Raw genomic sequence first — 18,410 nt, 5'->3', positions numbered from 1 at the left:
CCCCTTAATCATATTTAGTTGTTCCTTTCTCTGTTTTCCCAGCTCCACAATATCCCTTTTAAGGCACAGTGACCAGACCTGTATATTGAGTGTGATCGAGCCATAGATTTGAGTAAGAGCAATATAATTTGGGCAGTTTTATTTCCAATGTTGCCCAACATGGAGTTTGCCTTTTTCACAGCACCCACATACTGGGTTGACACTCTTACTGAGCTTTCCACACAACACCAAGAGTGTTTCTTGGTCAGTTCCAGCTCAGCTCAGATCCCATTAGCTTATATTTGAGGTTGGGATATTTGGCCCCAATGTGTTTCACTTCACTGTTGCTTATGCTGAACTGCATTTGCCATTTTGACGCACATTCTTCCAGTTTGAAGAGATCTGTTTGGAACTCCTCAGATTCCCTTTATGTTTTATTTATTTAAAATATTTCTATACTGTTCCTATTTAGCCAATGACTCTCAGGATGGTTATAATATATTAAAATTTTAAAACATAGCAAACACTAGCATACACATTTAAACAATCAAAAGATAAAACCAATAAAAATCACATGAATTAGAAGAAAATATAAAAGCCAAATACAATCTTGTAGCAATAATTATAAAATTACTGGAATCAGAACAGATTAAACAGATAACTCCAGTCTCATTTAAATAAGCTAAAAATACAAAATGACAATTAAAATACTACGAAAGTAAAGGTTTTGGCTTGGTGCCAAAGGTGTATAGTGTGGGTGCTAGGTGCAAATCTCTGAAGAGCTGGTTTCATAACCAGGGTGCCACAGCTGAAAAGGCCCTTCTGAGGGTAGCCATGCTCTTTATGTCTTTCAGGTTCCTGAAGAAGAAGCTCAACTGCTGACCTTAGGGTCTGAGCAGGTATATATGGGAGGAGACAAGCTTGGTAAATAATCTGGTATCATGGGCAAACTCAGCCACTTCACTGTTCAATCCCAATTCCACAACATATATGAATAAATTGAAGCCTTAGTCTCAGTACAGATCCCTGTAGGACTCTGCTGTTTGCATAACTCCAGGGGGAGCATTTACCCTGTACTTCTACTCTTTTTTTCTTTCTGTTCTTTAATCATTTACTGATCATAAGTGGAACTCTCCTCCTATTCCACGACTGCTAAGTGTGTTCATTAGTCTTTGGTGACTTTCAAAACCCCTTTGTCCAAGTAAACAACAGTTTTGTCCACATGTCATGCTAAACTACCCTGCAAACAATTGGAGGTGCCTTTACAGCACAATCCCTTGCTATGTCAGCAGCCTTTTCATGACTGATCTGCTGCTGATGTGTTTTGAAGGCATGTTTTGCCCTTGGTGGCTCCCATCGGGACAATTTCCTATTCCACAGCCTGTATTTGCTAATACTAGCATTTTCTAATGTAACTTCTCATGCCCATTTTCTTTTTAATGAACTGCTATCTTCACCTACCTCTTTTGTGTATCCAGTTTCCCTTATACTATGTCACCTCTCTGGATAACCTGATGTAGAAGCTGGTTTTGCTCAGCATCCCTCCTGCTATTTCAGCTTCAGACAGGGAAATTTCACCAACTTTCTCCCTTCCCCCTCCTGCCCCACTTTTTCCACACACAAGCCCCAAGCCTCTGTGGATTTTTTTCTACCAGAATTATCCTCTAGCCCAGGGGTCAGCAGCCTTAAACACTCAAGGAGCCATTTGGACCCGTTTCCCACAGAAAAGAAAACACCAGGAGCCACAAAACCCTTTTGACATCTAACATGAAGATAACACTGCATATATCATTTTTACCTTTATGCTATGTATAAAAAACTATAGTGTTGCATTTATGAAATCAATGAAGAAATGCTACAGAGAAAGCAAATTTTTATTTCTGCATGCAACAAAAACATTTTGAACTGCGAAAAACAAGACACTGGGTTGAAGGTTACTTTCAAATAAAATACTCAATGTCTATTTGAATCCTCCTCATATTTATGAAATAAAAAGCCGAACTTAAATTATCCACCTGCAGCAAACCAAAAAAGCAATCTGCTTCTGTGTGCCATCATCCTTTTATCACGTGTACTGGAGGGTCGAAAAGGAAAAGCTCAATAAATCGTGTGCCAGCAGGTGTCGCACATTGGTGGTTATGATGCATTTTGAGCGACAGGGAGCCACAGCAGAGGGATGAAAGAGCAACATGCGGCTCCAGAGCTGCGAGTTGCAGATCCCTGCTCTAGCCTAATCCTCTCCTGCTATGCCACCCCTACAAGTGTACCAGCTAATCCCGCCACCCCAAAGAAAATCACAACATGTTGCAATGCAAAATAAATCTTTGATTGAAAAACAATGGTAAGAAGAGCTGAAAACCTACTTTTCTTTGGGCATTGATTATATGAAAGGTCCTGACAGGGTGGGTTACTGGTTCTAAATGGAAAATGCAAGGGAACTGGCTATTGACTTGTTGGGTGAGGTGCTATTTTAGAAAGCACAGGGAGGTTACATGAGGAATTTTATACTTCTGCAGATGTTTATACAGAAGGGATGCTTATATGGAGAAAGGGAATGCCACATTAGTCTGCAGTAATCTAGCAAGATTAGCATAGACAGATGAAAAGGAATCTTTGCAGTAGTGATATTACACACATGGGTAATGGGTCAAGGTTCACTTAGATTGTTAAACAGATATTTCTAGCTTGACTCATTCCACCTCCAGCGATAGTGTCATTTTTAGCACCTGGTCTAGGGAGGCTGGGGATGTCCTGTAGGTGCAGGCCCCTCTCCCATGATTCACAGATATTATGCAGGATACAGTAAATTAGAATCATCAGTCACATCTGATACAAGGTCTACCTCCACATCCAGAGGTATATAGAGGGAGTGTCACCATGTGTTAAGCAGCCAACACACGCTCTTTGAGGAGCCTAGCCTAAGTATGGTAGTAGTGGAAGTTCTCTGGTTTGCTTTCCCAGGTGCCTCATATAGTGCCATGAATCAGGGTTACAGTGCAAAGACCTGGTCACCCAGGGGAAGCATTCACCATAGCGAGATGTGGTGGTAGGCTGGTGAAGAAATTGCCAGTGCCTAGTTTGTTGTTCAACATGAGTTGCTGAACATATCTGTGTCATGACTTCTCTCAAAGACCCCAATGTAAATTTTCCTAAATCTCCATTTAGATTCCACAAGCATCTAGAGGACCATGTTTTCAAAACATTTATAGATGTAGAACTCCTCACCCCAAACTAGTAGGTCTCAAATTCACATGTGCATGGAATACAGGAGGAACCCTGGCCCTTGGAAACCCCACATGTGCTTTCTTTCATTTCCCATTTTTGTGATGAGAGCTATAGCACGTTCTGAATGTACACTGGCTTTCTGAAGATTTCACATAGTATAGACTTATTTCAAAGAAAGTGCTGAGTGATAGGTTTCAAATGCTCAACGAGTTTACACAGGGGCAGGCCTAGCCTCTTCTTTTTACCCGATAGGTATTTCGGCATTATACTCTCTGTATGTAGGACTATGGGCCCAATTTTTCAGGGTATGATTTCAAATGTATCTTATCTTATGCAGAAATGGCAATATCCCAGGCATCCACAGCCAGAATCAATGCCCAGACTTTGGTGCACAGCAGTGTCCACCAGTGGACAGCATTTTTGTCTGAGGTGAGCTCCTCCACCACCATGTGAACATACAGCAGTGAACATACTGTCGTAGTCTGCTTCCACAGAGGCAAAAACTGCGGTAGGCTGAGGAGCCTTCCTGCAGTCCGAGCAACATTCCTGGTCTACCCTGTATGTGCCATTCTGTGCAGGTGGCCCAGACTAGCTGTCAAATGGTGGCATTCAAGGAGCGCTTCATGGTCATCACTGTTGTCAGTAAGTACTTTTAGGGCCGTGTCAGTCACTGCAGAAATAAGTGCTGCTTCTGCTGTCCTGTCACAGAGGCCAGGGTAGGAGCACCTAGCAATGATTTCACTGAGGAAATAGAAGCAGGAGAGAGGGAGGGAGGTGTAGGCAGAGGGAGGGGAGACTGGCACTTCTGCACTGCTTTATCAGTCACTTAGGGCTAGGGAAGCCAGCATCATTAGCAATGTTGTGAAGGCTGCACTGCAGTTTTCCTCTTATGTTCACAATGAGTCCCACCTTGTAGCATTCTGTGTTGTTTCTGCATTTTGTTAAGCTTTCAACACCCACTTCTTTGCCAGGTGGCAGTTCAGTTAAAGTCCAGGTTTTGCTTTTCTTTAAACCTCTGTTCCTTCCTCTGTTCCTTGCCTCCATCCTCTGTTCTTGGCATTAGCTGTTGCTTCAACTTGCTTCCAGGTTCTGCTGGTAACACCTTTCCAGTGAGGCAGGACAGGCATGGTGCAAGAACTCCTTTGTTGGGTCTTGTGGAGCATCTGAGACTTTCTTCTGGCCATTTGTTATTGTTTATTGTTTTTAATTGTATGTTGTGAGCCATCCCAAGATGCCGAGGCATGTGGTGACGGTATATAAATGTTTTAAATAAATAAATAAAATTTGGTTGTCTCTGCTATGTCTGTCTCAACATTTTCCACAGCCCTTTCTCTGGAATGTACTTACCCTCTGGTGCATTTGGTGCATAGTGCCCCAGCATTGAATTCAAGGTTTTTTGTTTTTAGGGGTGTTGGTTTTTTTTTTTTTTTTTTTGAATCCCAAGGAATGCAATATGCCAAGTCTATGTTTACTTACAAGGAAAAAGCTATTATACATAAAATATAGCTCAGCTAGCTTATGAAGTGTTTTGCAGCAGTTACTTACAATGCACAGTGTGAAGCAGACTGCAAAGCAGGGTTCATACAGCTGGAACAGCCAGCCAGCAAAGGCTGCCTGAGAGATCCATGTCCAAACAAAGGGTTTGCTGCTGATGCCATGAAGCCCTGCAATTTACACAACCTGAAGGTTTCTCACCCTAGCAAGTGCAGCTGTAGCTAACTAAGCAACTTACTGATAAGCAAGGATACAGGGAGGACTACCAGATTCCCATAGGCACAAAAGCTAGTTAGATCTTGTAATACAGGCCTTGTTATACTCTTTGAGAGGAAGCAGCTGCTCATTAATTGGTGCTGATGTTCTAGGGTGTCTTTTGTCTGTCTTTTCAGCTGAGCCAAGTTTTTTGGCTAAGCCAGACAAGATGGAGCTTTCCTTACAAATAGAAGACATCCACCCCAGAAGATGGTCAAAAGACAACTTCATGCTATGTATAAAAATCTCTTCTTGCTCTGTGGACTAGTTCTTTTTGGCCACTGATTGAGCCAGCACACTGCTTCTGCTAAGTTTTTTTTACCAGTGCTTTAAATCTTGTCTCTCTGTCAAGAGTTTTATCTGTTCTTCCAAAAGACTGTTAACCCTTTCTATCAACTCTGCTCACAGGCAGTAAAGGATATGATATATCCAGACTACGTGCCTCCAGTTCTTCTGTCCCAAGACTTTGTGCTGTTGCACTTTATTATAAACAAGGCAGGACAAACTCTTCAATGTATTCCATGGCCTACAGTGCATCCATCAACTGGCTGGTCTGGATTCTCATTTGGTAGGATCTGCACATACTATGGAAATATGAAGAGTTGTCCCAGATCATCTGGTTCTTAACCTTCATCAGATGTGGCATCCCTTCTCAATGCTGAGCTCTGACACATGCCTTGTGCAGATGTCACCAGCCTCTGGATGCCTTGCTTCCAGGAGAATAGCCAACAAAGACAGTCTGTTCTGTTTTGGGATCTAATTTCTGTCTCTTTTCTTTTGAAACAAAGCGGTATCCAAAAACTCTTAAGTGGCCTAGGTGTGTGTTCTGTTGTTCCAGTCCCTTGTATGGTGTTTGTGTGGTGCCATCGCTTGTGGGCAATTTGCCATGGATGTAGTTTGTTGTCATGATAGCCTTTCCCCACCATTTATTAAGGAGGCCTGAATGCATGACTAAGCATTGTATTATTTCCATAAGAGGTTGGTTATGTTTTTCAGCCAACCCAATGTTATATATACCTAACGAATCTGCTGGGCAGCAGTTTATTATTTATTTATTAGGGGAACTTCTATGCCGCCCCATTTGCCAAAGCCTCGGGGCGGCTCACAGTTCCTGGCTAGAGGCGTTACACCGCAGCGCATCCCCTGTGCTAGCCTTCTAGATCACCAGAGCAATGCTCCTTGCAAGCAAGCAGCAGGGACAAGAATCCACTGGGAAGTGCTAAGGAAAGGAGCAGCACTTTTCTATTGATACCTCTCTGCTCCTTTGTATGTACTAGAATACAATTCTTTGCAAGACAGTGGCAGGTGTAAGAAGCAGCTGCAATAAGGGGGTGGTGGCATTGCTCCCCACATCTTGCTCTGACTTGCTAGAGAAGCTTTTCCAAGCATTCCGAACCCTTCCCAAGCTGGAGCAAGAAAAGAGGGCAGCAGGACAATCAGCTGCAGTGCACAGCCCCCAAGTTGGCACTGCCATTCAGTTCCTTCCCACCCTTGTCACTGGCTTGCATGGAGTGGCACACGAAGCATTGCTATGGTTTGAGCAAAGGAGCAGAGGACAACTCAATCAACCGGCACTGCTTCTTTCTGCAGTGCTGCTCAGTGCCTCCACTTTTTGCCTGAGTGTGGATTGGGCTTCCCCTTCTGCTCAAGAAATCCCCTCTAGAGCAAGAGCGGAGAGTTCATTCCTGCACCTCAGGGCAAGTACCCTGTTTGTGCAGCAGAAACTGCTTGACAGTCCATGTAAGGACCCCAGCTGTCAAAGCAAGGAAACTCATTCCTCCTCTTGGAATTTCCTGGGACTGCCGCCTAGAAGACTGGGAGGGAAGAAAATGGGGGATGGGAGAATTCCCATGATGGACCTGATTTCCTTCAGACACATGCATGCAAAATGCACTACACATGCAGCATTGTTTGTTGTGATGTGTAACCCTGACTCTGGAGTTATCTGTAATCTGTTCTACTGTTTGGGGATGAAATTTACAGGATCCTCATGCACCTTCAACTCAAGCAGGTGGGAGAGCAGCCATAAAAAGCAATGGGGGAAATCCAGGATTTTCTCTGTGTTATTGAATAGCTGCATTTATCTTTATGCCCCCCTCCCCACCACTCAAGTAAAGGGAGCAGAAGACAGGAGGGGAGCATGCCCGAATCTTTCAAATTTAGGTCTTATGAACTGCCTGTGGATGTGATAAAAACAATTAAGCATTTTTACAAAAGCAACAGAAGGACCAATACTGGCCATTGTTTCCATACTTCAGCAAGGATGTAGCAGAGATAGAATGACTCATGACCATCCTGCAACATATTACATGCTTAATATTGCAAGTTAGAGGTTGAAAGAGTAGTTTACACATCTTGCAGTGTAGTCTATTGTTATCCAAGCAATAGTCAGTCTTGCTATTGTTAAGTTAACCCTTTACTTTCCTTTTATTTCCTTTCCCTTCTGTGTCTCGTTTTCTTCAGTTTGTAAGCTAATGTTAAGGTATGCTTCATCCTCATGTTCATACAATATAAGTTCAAGGCAGGAAACAAATCAAGTAGTAACATAGCCAGCTTTCTGCTCCACTATAAGCAAAGGAATGTAACCAGGGTGGGAAGATTTCAAAGTTGACCTTTTGATGTATACACCTGTGTTAATTACTTGGTGTGAGGTTATTTTTATCAGTCCACATTAAATTGTTAATCAAGTGCTGCAATCTTTTAAAGTCTTTTTCTGGAAGGTTGGGACAGTTTGCTTGAGAATATAATCATTGGTAATGCGTTCAACACAAGTGAGTAAAAATAATTTTTTCAAAGTTCATTCCTTGAATTACCTTTCTAACTTAGGTTACAGTTCAACCAAATACATTCTTGTAAGTTAAAAGAATGCTCAGATATTGCTCAGACATTGTCAAGATTAATCAGGCCATGGAAAGCATAACAGTCCTTGCAAATTGTTGCAATACATGCAACAATTAAAAATAAAATTTGTATTGCTTTTAAAGTTATCACATGAATTATGGCTGATTTACTAATGTCTACTTTTTAACACTAACAAATTGGTAAAAATCAGACGTCCTTACAGGTAGAGCATTTTGTCTAACTGGAGCCTACTGTATTGAACCCTATAATTAGTCAGTTATTTTTCAAGGCAACAGCAAAAGATTCATGGACAATGACAAACACTGGCCGTATTATTTCGTCGCTGTCAGTGGAAAAAAGACGCCCTCCTAAGTGCAGCAAAGATCTGTTAAAGACAGCTTACGTGATCTTCCTCTTCATTTTATTCTCACAACAGCCCTGTAGGCAGGGTAGAATTATGTACTTTGCGGCTTGAGTAGACAAACCGGGGTCGATACAGCACTCGGTTACATCACACTCGTTAAGAAATGAAATAACACGAACTACACATAGAAAGATGCTAAACTCCTGTCGTCTTTGCCACCTTTCTTGGGTAGGTAGAGTGGCTGCCAATCACATCCACACCAAAACTCTGAGTTTCACTTGTTTTCTACGGGTACTGTGGTCCGAAGGACACACAAAAACGCGCACCCGGAAGTGGGACAGTGCAGGTCACTCTAATTTGCGTTTCTTTCCTTTTTTGTAAAATAGGAAACTTCCGTTTCCGGGTTTTTCCATTGGCGCCTCCGCCGTGGTGAGGATGAGCGGAGGAGGGAGAGTGGGGGAGGCATCCGCGGGTAAGGCACGGAGAAGTGAGCGAAGGAGAGCTTTTCTGGCGTCGGGCCGCGGTTCTTGTTCTCCGGCCACGACTCTTGCGCGTTTGCCCCTTCTCAGAATGGAAGAACACGAAATTTGGCCCCTTGAATTTCCTCCACGAGGGGTCCCAGCCAGTTGTCTGTACAGGGGCTGCATTTTGCAGGGCGGGAGGCGCCACACGTCCTTCCTCTGATTTTAGTCCTTCCAGGTGCTAGATCTGCTCAGCCTGCTATTTTGTAGAAAGCTGACAGGCCAAAGAGTAAGCAAAGTATTTTCTTGGATACTAAGAATCCCTTCATTCCTTTTACAAATCTTTCAGGTTTATTATGAACAGTAGTGGAAACCCATGCTTCCAGCACCCTTGATGGAATTGACTTTGGTGCTGTCTTGTTCGCATCTTTATAACACGCTTTTTTTCTCTTTCTGAGGATCTAGAGAAGGTGCTCACACCATCCTGCTGCGTTACCTTCAGGAGCAGAACCGGCCTCACAGTGCTCAGGATGCCTTTGGCAACTTACAAAAAGAGCATGGCCTGGGCAAGACGGTGAGAGAAGACCTCAGAGGTGAAGGTGTGAGAGCCATATCATCTCATGGTAACAAATGGTGCAGTGGGCTCCAAAGACTCTCAAGAGGCAAAATAATCATACACTTCACATTCTGGTCAAAGTTCTTATTTTTTAAACCTACCTATACTTATTAAAAATGTGTAATACTTATATGATGCTGTCTCAGATACAAGACAGCAGGGATGTGTAGAAGATAGTGTGTTGAAGGTAGCAGCAACATTATACTGTTGAAATGAAGAAAAGATGTAGGAACCAGGAATGGATTTTTATGTGGAATGGCTGTGACTTCTGCTCAGTTTTGGAACTAATACATAAATTCTGGCCTCTGATTTTTTTTTTTACTGTTATGTTTATTTTGTACCAGTTTCCAGCTGGTGGATGCTCTATTTATTTTTTTTTTTAAGTTTTGGGTTTTTTTTAAAGCCCTGAAAGCCTGAAATCAACGAGGTAATTTTCCCAATATAGCAAGAGCCTATATTGAGAGTCTCAAGTTTTGTTTTTCAGGGTTTTTTCTCCTTGGCAAAGATAATTAGATCTTTGTGCAGATGTTTAGCCCTATTTTATTTCACAGATCTCAAGAAAATTAATTTGCTCCTTATTTATCTTTGTTTTAGGCCGTAGTGAAAGCTCTCGAACAGTTGGCTCAACAAGGGAAGATCAAGGAGAAAGTGTATGGGAAACAAAAAATTTATTTTCCAGACCAGGTAAGGGAGATACATCTTGATATCTATGGTACTTAAATGTTTACTTCAGTTACTGATATGAACCAAATATGCATAAAATATTAACACAACTATGTTGCAAACCCTAATTCTGTGACTGGGATGAAGTCATATTAGTAGAGGAATAATTACTACAATGTAATTATAATTTAACCATATAGGCTTTATAAAAATGCAAAGCAAGTACTGTTTGTCCTGCTTATATTCCCTCCTGCCCTTTTTAACATCCAGAAGCAGAGTTGATGGAGAGGGTCTTTGCAGTTTTCTTAAAATGGCAGACTGATTCCCAATAGAATTTTCTTTTCTCTGAAAGTTAACATTAATTGTATTGGGGGAGATGTGTGAAGGAGAGTTTGGTTGTCTTCCTCTGGCCAGAAGAGTAGCCAATATAGTGGTAACATTTTACTTAATTTCTGTATTTGTCTTACTAGTAATATATCTTTGGTCATCCAGGATGGGTTTGGTATTGTGAGTGACTTGGAACTTAAAGGCTTGGATAATGAGATTTCAGAATTGTCCTGCAAAGTGCAGACTCTGCAGCAGAATTGTCATCATATGGAATCAGGTATGTTACATTATATTGTACATATTATGTTAGCTTGCTGAGCCATTCTTCTGCAGAGTGAGTGACTGAGCACTTGAATGTTTATATGCATGATGCCTGTGATCCTTTCCACTGGCTGATGTAATTTCAGCTGTTCTAAGTAGCAATTTCTTTTCAGAACTGAAAGAACTGAAAAATTCTATGACAACACCAGAAATGGTTAAGGAGATTGAAGAGCTTCAAAAAGATTGCGCCAATTATAAAGAGAAACTGGAGCGAATTAAATCTGCTGCCAATCATGTGTCTCCTGAAGAGAAAGAAAAGGTAATGAAACTGTTAAGGAAGGGTCTTGGCAAGGTATACACTGTCCCGTCTGGATGTCCTGCCATTCTCTGTCAGCCATCTCCATGGACCCAAAAGGTCCTGAACATTCCAAAGCCAAGCCACTGTCAGTTTCAGCCCCTGGCCAACCCTACAGCCAAGAGCATTTTTAACCAAAGTAAAATAAACGCCTTCTGGCATTGGCAGAAGATGCCTCACTCAGTGGACAGTTCCTATTACAAAAGCATGACTGATTTCTATTTCTGAGGTTTTTTGATATGGCTGTAGTTTGCGAAAACCCTGTCCAACATATTGCTGTGAGTTTGCTCACCATATCAAAGCTGGATGCATTGCTTAACCACAGGGTGTTAAGAACTGCTTGCTTTTTCTTGTTGCAGGTGTACAGTGAAAGAAAGCTGTATTGTAGGGAGTGGCAGCGTCGGAAGAGAATGGTGAGGTGGCTTCTTAATAATATAAAATGGAAAGAAATAGTGCTCCATTGCTTCCCATCTCTCTTCTCTACTTCCCCCAATATCACCCCAGAGCCAGTAACAGACCCTGGCTCTTCCTTTTTCTCTAATGTTCTGTTGCCTGCTAGAGGGAGGTTCTGAGCATGTGCAGCATTTGTAGATTTTCAGAACATTCCCTCAACAATGTGCATGCTTTTTGGGTAATCGCAAGCATGCGCAGGTGTGCACAGAGAGGGCTTTGGGGCGGAGGTGATAGCTCTTCCAGTTACTCTTTGACTGCTCTTCTGAAAGTTGCAATTAGTCCAGAGTGCTTCCTCCTGTAGAGTGAGGGAGTAAAGAGAAGAACCACTCCTGGGCGAGCCAATTACAAATCACTGTTGCTTAAAAAAATGTGGCTGAGAGGGAGCAGCACCAGCCATAGCTTCAGGTAGAGCTTCCTGTAGAGCAGGAAAGAGACAGCTGCTCAAGCAGCAGATAGGGCGGTAGTTTTATTTACTTTTGTGTAAGTGTCCTGATTCAGATTGGGGTTGTGGCAATGCAGAGAGGAGGTTCCTAGCTTCTCTCTCCTCCCACCCAGTTTTTATGGTGGAATTCTACCCCCCCCCCCCCCAGGAAAAATTTAAAAAGGCAGGAAACTTTCAGTGAAATCTTTCTTTTTAACCACTGAAGGGGGTAAGCTTGGCACAAATATAGATGGGCTAAAGGTAGAACACCCCCTGCCAGATCACAATGAGCCATTTGCAGCCCAAAATTGTATAGTTCTTGATGAACATTTATTTATCTATCGATTTATATCCTGCCTTTTTCCTACAAAGGGCTCAAGGCAGCTTACATCTCCTCCTCCATCTTATCCTCACAACAACCCTGTGAGGTAGGTTGGGCTGAGAGTCTGTGACTGGCCCAAAGTCACCCATTTGGCTCCATGGCTGAGCGGGGACTAGAAACCAGATCGTCTGAGTCCCAGTCCCATGCTCTTAACCACTACACCACACTGGCTCTCTAGTAGGTTTGGATTTATTATTTGTTTATTTAAAACTTTTGTAAACCATCCCATTACTGAAGTCTCAGGATGGTTTAACAATAAAAAATGTAAAAATTAAAACAATTAAAACAATTAAAACACAGTACCCTAAAATTTAGCTAATAAGGCTAATTATGTGAGCTTTATAAGATGGCACTTGATAGAAACTCCATGAATGAATGGAACAATTCCTGTCGAGACTCTGGTCGAACTGTGGAACGGGGAGATGACCAGGGCTGTTGACACGATCGCTCCTAAGCGTCCTCTCCCGCCGGGCAGAGCCCACTCTTCCCCCTGGTATATACCAGAATTGCGGGTGATGAAGCAGGCTGGGAGACGGCTAGAGCGTAGGTGGAGGAGATCACGGGATGAATCTGACTGAACACACTTAAGAGCCCATTATCGGGCCTATGCTGTGGTGGTGAGGGTGGCGAAAAAGAATTTCTTTTCCATTTCCATTGCCTCCTCAAAATGCCATCCGGCGGAGCTTTTTCGAGTGGTGCAAGGCCTGGTTTGTCCAGGTCCTAAGAAAGATCTGGTTCTACCCTCGAAGGCCCGCTGTGACGACTTTGCCAAGCATTTCAGGAAGAAAATCGCTCAGATTCGTCACGAGCTAGACTCTACTAGTGACTCAGAAGTTTCTGGGGAGACACCAATACTGCCATCTGGTCCAAAATTAATGGATGACTTTCAGTTATTGTGGCCTGATAATGTGGACAAGGTGCTTGGACGAGTACGTTCCACCACTTGCCTATTGGACCCTTGCCCGTCTTGGTTAATAAATAATTCCAAGCACGGGATTGGGATCTGGATCTTGGAAGTGGTTAACGCCTCTCTGAGGGAGGGTCGGATACCTGCCCCTTTAAAGGAGGTGGTAGTCTGACCGGTCTTGAAGAAAGTGTCAATGGATCCAGAGATGGCCACTAATTATAGACCAGTGGCCAACATCCCGTTTTTGGGCAAGGTGCTGGAGCGGGTGGTGGCGGGACAACTCCAAGCTCTCTTGGATGAAACTGATTATCTGGACCCATTTCAGTCCGGCTTCAGACCCAGGTACAGTACTGAATCTGCCTTGGTCGCCCTGTACGATGACCTGTGCAGGGAGAAGGACAGGGGGAGTGCGTCCCTGTTGGTTCTTCTGGACCTCTCAGCGGCTTTCGATACCATCGACCATGGTATCCTTCTGGATAGGCTAGCGGGATTGGGGGTCGGAGGCACTGCTTTGCAGTGGTTCTGCTCCTATCTCAATGACTGATTCCAGAAGGTGGGGCTGGGGGACTATGGCTCTGCGCCATGGCAGCTATGCCATGGAGTACCACAGGGGTCCATTTTGTCCCCTTTACTGTTTAATGTCTACATGAAACTGCTGGGAGAGGTCATCAGGAGATGTGGGCTGCGGAATCATCAGTATGCTGATGATACCCAGCTCTGCCTCTCGTTTTCCACCAATCCAGGTGCGGCAGTGGCTGTGCTGAACTGGTGCCTGGCCGAGGTAATGGGCTGGATGAGGGCCAATAAACTGAAGCACAATCCAGACAAGACGGAGGTCCTGTTGGTTGGCGGATCAGGCTTCGGAGAGGGTGAATTGAACCTAGTCCTGAATGGGGTTGCACTCCCTCTTAGGGACAAGGTCTGCAGCTTGGGAGTGCTCCTCGACCCAGAGCTTTCATTGGAAGCTCAGGTGACAGCAGTGGTGAGGAGCGCTTTCCTTCAGCTTCGGCTGATTCATCAGCTGCACCCCTACCTGGAGAACGACTGCCTGGCGACAGTGACACACGCGTTGGTGACTTCCTGTCTTGACTTCTGTAACGCGCTCTACGTGGGGCTACCCTTGAAGACGGTCCGGATACTTCAATTGGTTCAAAATAGAGCTGCCAGGCTGCTGACAGGGACTGGGCATTATGTTCACATGACTCCAGTCCTCCATCAGCTTCACTGGCTTCCCATTGAAGTCCGGGCCCAATTCAAGGTGTTGGTGATGACATATAAAGCCCTAAACGGCTTGGGTCCTGGCTACCTGAAGGAGCGCTTACATCCATATACGCCTGCCCGCCCCCTGAGATCTGCGGGAGAGGCCCTTCTCCGGGAACCCTCCGTGAAGGAAATTAGGAGGGTAGGTACTCGGAGGACGGCTTTCACTGCGGTGGCGCACAATCTATGGAATGTGCCCCCCAGAGAGGTCCACCTGGCGCCGTCGTTATTTGTTGTTGTTGTTGTTGTTGTTATAACATTTCTCTGCCGCCCCTTGCCGAAGCCTCGGGGCGGCTTACAACACAATAAAATACATTGAAATACAATAGCACATAATAAATTACCATTAAATACAAAAATACAAAAAATACATTGAGTTACAAACATAATAATATAAAATTAAAATTATCAGTATAAAATAAGTAAATAAATAATATAGGAGGAGAAAAGAGAAGGAAGAAAAAGTTGCCCTGGCCAGATCATATGTTTTAACAATTAAAATGATGTTTAAATAAAAAGGTCTTTACCTGGCACCGAAAAACCAGTAACGACGGTGCCGGGCGGACCTCTTTGGGGAGTGAATTCCATAGGTTGGGCGCCACCGCAGAGAAAGCCCTCCTCCGAGTATTTACTCTCCTAATTTCTTTCATGGAGGGTTCCTGGAGAAGGGACTCTCCCGCAGATCTCAAAGGGCGGTCGGGCATATACGGACGTAAGCGCTCGTTCAGGTAGCCCGGACCCAAGCCGTTTAGGGCTTTATAGGTCATAATCAATACCTTGAATTGGGCCCAGGCTTCAATGGGCAGCCAGTGAAGCTGACGGAGGACTGGAGTCATGTGAGCATAACGCCCCGTCCCCGTCAGCAACCTGGCAGCTCTATTTTGCACCAATTGAAGTGTTCGGACCGTCTTCAGGGGAAGCCCCACGTAAAGCGCATTACAGAAGTCTAGGCGGGAAGTCACCAGCGCGTGTGTCACCGTCGCCAGGCAGTCGAACTCCAGGTAGGGGCGCAGCTGATTAATCAGCCGAAGCTGAACGAAGGCGCTCCTCGCCACCACTGTCACCTGAGCTTCCAAAGAAAGCTCCGGGTCGACGAGTACTCCTAAGCTGTGGACCTTATCCCTAAGAGGGAGTGTTGTACCATTCAGGACCAGGTCAAATCCACCCTCTCCGAAGCCCGATCCGCCAACCAACAGGACCTCCGTCTTGGTTGAGTTTCAGTTTATTGGCCCTCATCCATTCCATTACCTCGGCCAAGCACCAGTTCAGCACAGCCACTGCCTCACCTGGATTAGTGGAAAACGAGAGGTAGAGCTGGGTAACATCAGCATACTGATGATTCCGCAGCCCACACCTCCTGATGACCTCTCCCAGTGGTTTCATATAGATGTTAAATAGCAGAGGGGATAGAATGGAGCCCTGTGGTACTCCATGGCATAGCTGCCATGACGCAGAGACATGGTCCCCCAGCACTACCTTCTGGAATCGGCCGTTGAGATAGGAGCGGAACCATTGCAAAGCAGTGCCTCCAACCCCCAATCCCGCTAGCCTATCCAGAAGGATACCATGGTCGATGGTATCGAAAGCTGCCGAGAGGTCCAGAAGAACCAACAGGGATGCACTCCCCCTGTCCTTCTCCCTGCACAGGTCATCGTACAGGGCGACCAAGGCAGATTTGTTTTTCGGCACCAGGCGAAGACCTTTTTATTCAAACGTTATTTTAATTGCTAATATTATTTCCTTATTTTATTCTTTGGCCAGGGCGACTTAATTTATACTGTTAATTCATTTTATATTTTTAATGTATTATATTTTAATGTTTTGTGAGCTGCCCCGAGGCTTCGGCGAATGGGGCGGCATAGAAATTTTCTAAATAAATAATGAACAATGGGTATATAGGCACTGTTGTTCAGTGGGATGGAAATGTAGCCCCCAAACCTGTTGGTGATATATCAAATGAGACAGGACAAGATTGACTACCCTTCCACCTTCCTTACTCCAAGAATTCCTTATGGACTAAGAACTTGCTCTAGAATGTAGCAGGATGGCTTTCTAAGCTAGCTGATGAGAATTTTAAGGATTATTGTGCTCTGTTTCAAATTATTTACATCCAAGAAATGGGGTTACCTCATCAGACCTTTGCTCTCTTCCTCTGGATGTTATATTCCTCACCAACAATGGAGTTAGAAATGTCAGCCAAGAGGTGGTCTAGCAACCATGATTTAAGTTGACTACTATCCTAATATTTTACTGGTTGGTGTAGAAACCACTGATAGTATGTTAAGCCTTCAAATGGTCTGGCCAGCAGGTATAAAAATCTATTTGATCAATGTATATTGCCCCTCATGTAATTTCAAAAATTACTTCAGTTTGGTCAGATTTAGATTATGTTCTTACCTTTTAATTTGATATCAATGCTAACCCTTTAATAGCTGGGAACATAAAAATGTATGAAATAAATGGTAAAATGGGTTTAATCCCTGAAGAGATAAGGGAGTTTTGCCCATTAGAATTCCAAAAACTTGGCCATTAGAATTCCAAAAAAATCCCTTTTGCCCTTATTTTTAAGTTTCATTTAATATATATATGCAATGAGTTAGGGACCTTGAATCAGATCTGTATCTATATATAGGACCAAATGGTAAGAGTGCCACAGATTATAAGATTCTCTCAGTTGTTTTTCACTGCGAGAACTTGAAAGTTCTCATTAGGCCAGAGAATGACCATATGCCAATAAGACTTCTGCTATTATTAATTATGAGACCTTGTTATGTGCTGTCAAGTTGTTTCTGACTTATGGCATCCCTATGAATGAAAGCCCTCCAGAATGTCGTATCCATGATAGCCCTTCTCAGCTCCTGTAGATTTAAGGTGGTGGCTTCTTCAATGTAGCCCATCCATCTCATATTTGGTATGTCTTGTCTTCTGCCTTCAATTTTCCCTAGCGTGTTTGCCTGCTCCAGTGAGTCTAATCTTATAAAATGCCCACAGTATGACAGTCTCAGTTGTGTAAAAAGAATGTAAAAATAAGCCTTGTTTCTTGATAGCTAGGCTAGATCAAGAAAGTAAATATTTTTCCTTCCAGTATATCAGCAGTGCATTTTTTGTCTAGAAACATCCTAAGATTGATATGCTGTTCTGTCTTGACTGAAGAGCACTCATCAGATCTATTTGGGCAGGTATCTGAATTCATGTTTTGACTCTGTCTCACCAGGCAACAGAGCTATTTGATGCAATCCTGGAAGGCTACCCCAAAAGCAAGAAGCAGTTTTATGTGAGTACTACAGTTTTACGTGAGTACCACCTCATCTGGCATTGAGTGGTGGGGCACATAGGTTGGTTTAAACAGGTATTCATGATCGCAGTTCAGCTACTGCACAGAGATGATGCATAGGATGCATCTATTTTTCTGTTTTATGTTTTAAGGAATATGTGCTATCTTTTATGCAGGAGGAAGTTGGCATTGAGACAGATGAAGATTTAAATGTTACTTTACCCAACGTTTGAACTGAGGACTCAAATCCATTTTACTTTGCTCTCAGGTTTCAATCCTACTACAAGTACATTGCCATGGACTTTGGAAAAAAAGTATTTGCATTCAACAGGTATAAGCAGACTTTGCCCACTGCACTATTTTTTCCCCAGTACTTCTCTGCAACCCTGTCCATTTGAAACAAATCAGAATGATTGCTATTTTGTTTAAAAGCTGTTAGCCTCACTACACAGGATTACCAATAAGCACTTGAGAAAATGGAAGGAGGCACAAAAAATAAACACTTGAATTACTTTGGCGGCTTTCTCTTTGTGTAACTGTCCTGCATATTGTACAGAAAAAAAGCATACTGTGCACATTAAATCCACCCTTGTCTTCATGTTCTGCTTCAATACCTTTTCCTGAGCACCTAATCCGGGGCATACACTGATTTAGAGCAAGATTCAGTGCAGGGATTACAACTGCTTTAAGGTTAGTTTGGTTCTAAAGATAGTAATGCTGGCGCAAAAGCTTTAGAGTTGGGGTGGGAAGCAAAACACCTCCCTAAGGCCCAGGGAAGTGTAATGTAAATAACTGCCATGCCATTATGTCCCTTTGAAGTTTTATTTTCTCTGGTCTGGTTATATTGGAGAAGAGGTGCAGGGAGAGAAGAG

At 43.5% G+C, this 18,410-nt stretch overlaps 1 protein-coding gene and 1 long non-coding RNA gene across 8 annotated transcripts; both read left to right on the top strand.

Moving 5' to 3' along the window:
- The first annotated feature begins 8,546 nt into the window (after window positions 1-8,546).
- Window positions 8,547-18,050, top strand: LOC123031888 (PSMC3 interacting protein). Of its 7 annotated transcripts, none has more exons than XM_044447351.1 (8): window positions 8,547-8,630; window positions 9,078-9,193; window positions 9,830-9,919; window positions 10,391-10,502; window positions 10,660-10,805; window positions 11,201-11,254; window positions 17,479-17,538; window positions 17,715-18,050. In XM_044447351.1, the coding sequence occupies exons 1-8, from the start codon at window positions 8,594-8,596 to the stop codon at window positions 17,769-17,771; spliced, it is 672 nt and encodes a 223-aa protein (XP_044303286.1). In that variant the 5' UTR covers window positions 8,547-8,593; the 3' UTR covers window positions 17,772-18,050. The 7 variants fall into 7 exon arrangements, with proteins under 7 accessions (XP_044303286.1, XP_044303288.1, XP_044303292.1 ...); XM_044447353.1 differs by having other exon boundaries at window positions 8,609-8,630; window positions 9,078-9,242; XM_044447357.1 differs by lacking the exon at window positions 8,547-8,630 and adding an exon at window positions 8,642-8,908 and having other exon boundaries at window positions 9,078-9,212; window positions 10,369-10,502.
- Window positions 14,334-15,996, top strand: LOC123031889. The gene is made up of 3 exons (XR_006416410.1): window positions 14,334-14,499; window positions 15,480-15,484; window positions 15,957-15,996. It is a non-coding gene; the product is annotated as an uncharacterized LOC123031889 (long non-coding RNA).
- Window positions 18,051-18,410: the final 360 nt, after the last annotated feature.

This window comes from Varanus komodoensis, unplaced genomic scaffold (assembly GCF_004798865.1).
Source record: "Varanus komodoensis strain SLA01 unplaced genomic scaffold, ASM479886v1 scaffold51, whole genome shotgun sequence".
Classification (NCBI taxonomy): Eukaryota; Metazoa; Chordata; class Lepidosauria; order Squamata; family Varanidae; genus Varanus; species Varanus komodoensis.
Note: the sequence above shows the minus strand (reverse complement) of the source record. Positions and strands in the feature narration are given on the sequence as shown.

Excerpts from the sequence above, each read along its gene's own strand:
- LOC123031888 (XM_044447351.1), top strand. The coding sequence starts at position 8,594 with ATGAGCGGAGGAGGGAGAGTGGGGGAGGCATCCGCGG. Across the intron at positions 8,631-9,077 it reads AGTGGGGGAGGCATCCGCGG|GATCTAGAGAAGGTGCTCAC; the intron begins GTAAGGCACGGA and ends TCTCTTTCTGAG. Across the intron at positions 10,806-11,200 it reads CTCCTGAAGAGAAAGAAAAG|GTGTACAGTGAAAGAAAGCT; the intron begins GTAATGAAACTG and ends TTCTTGTTGCAG.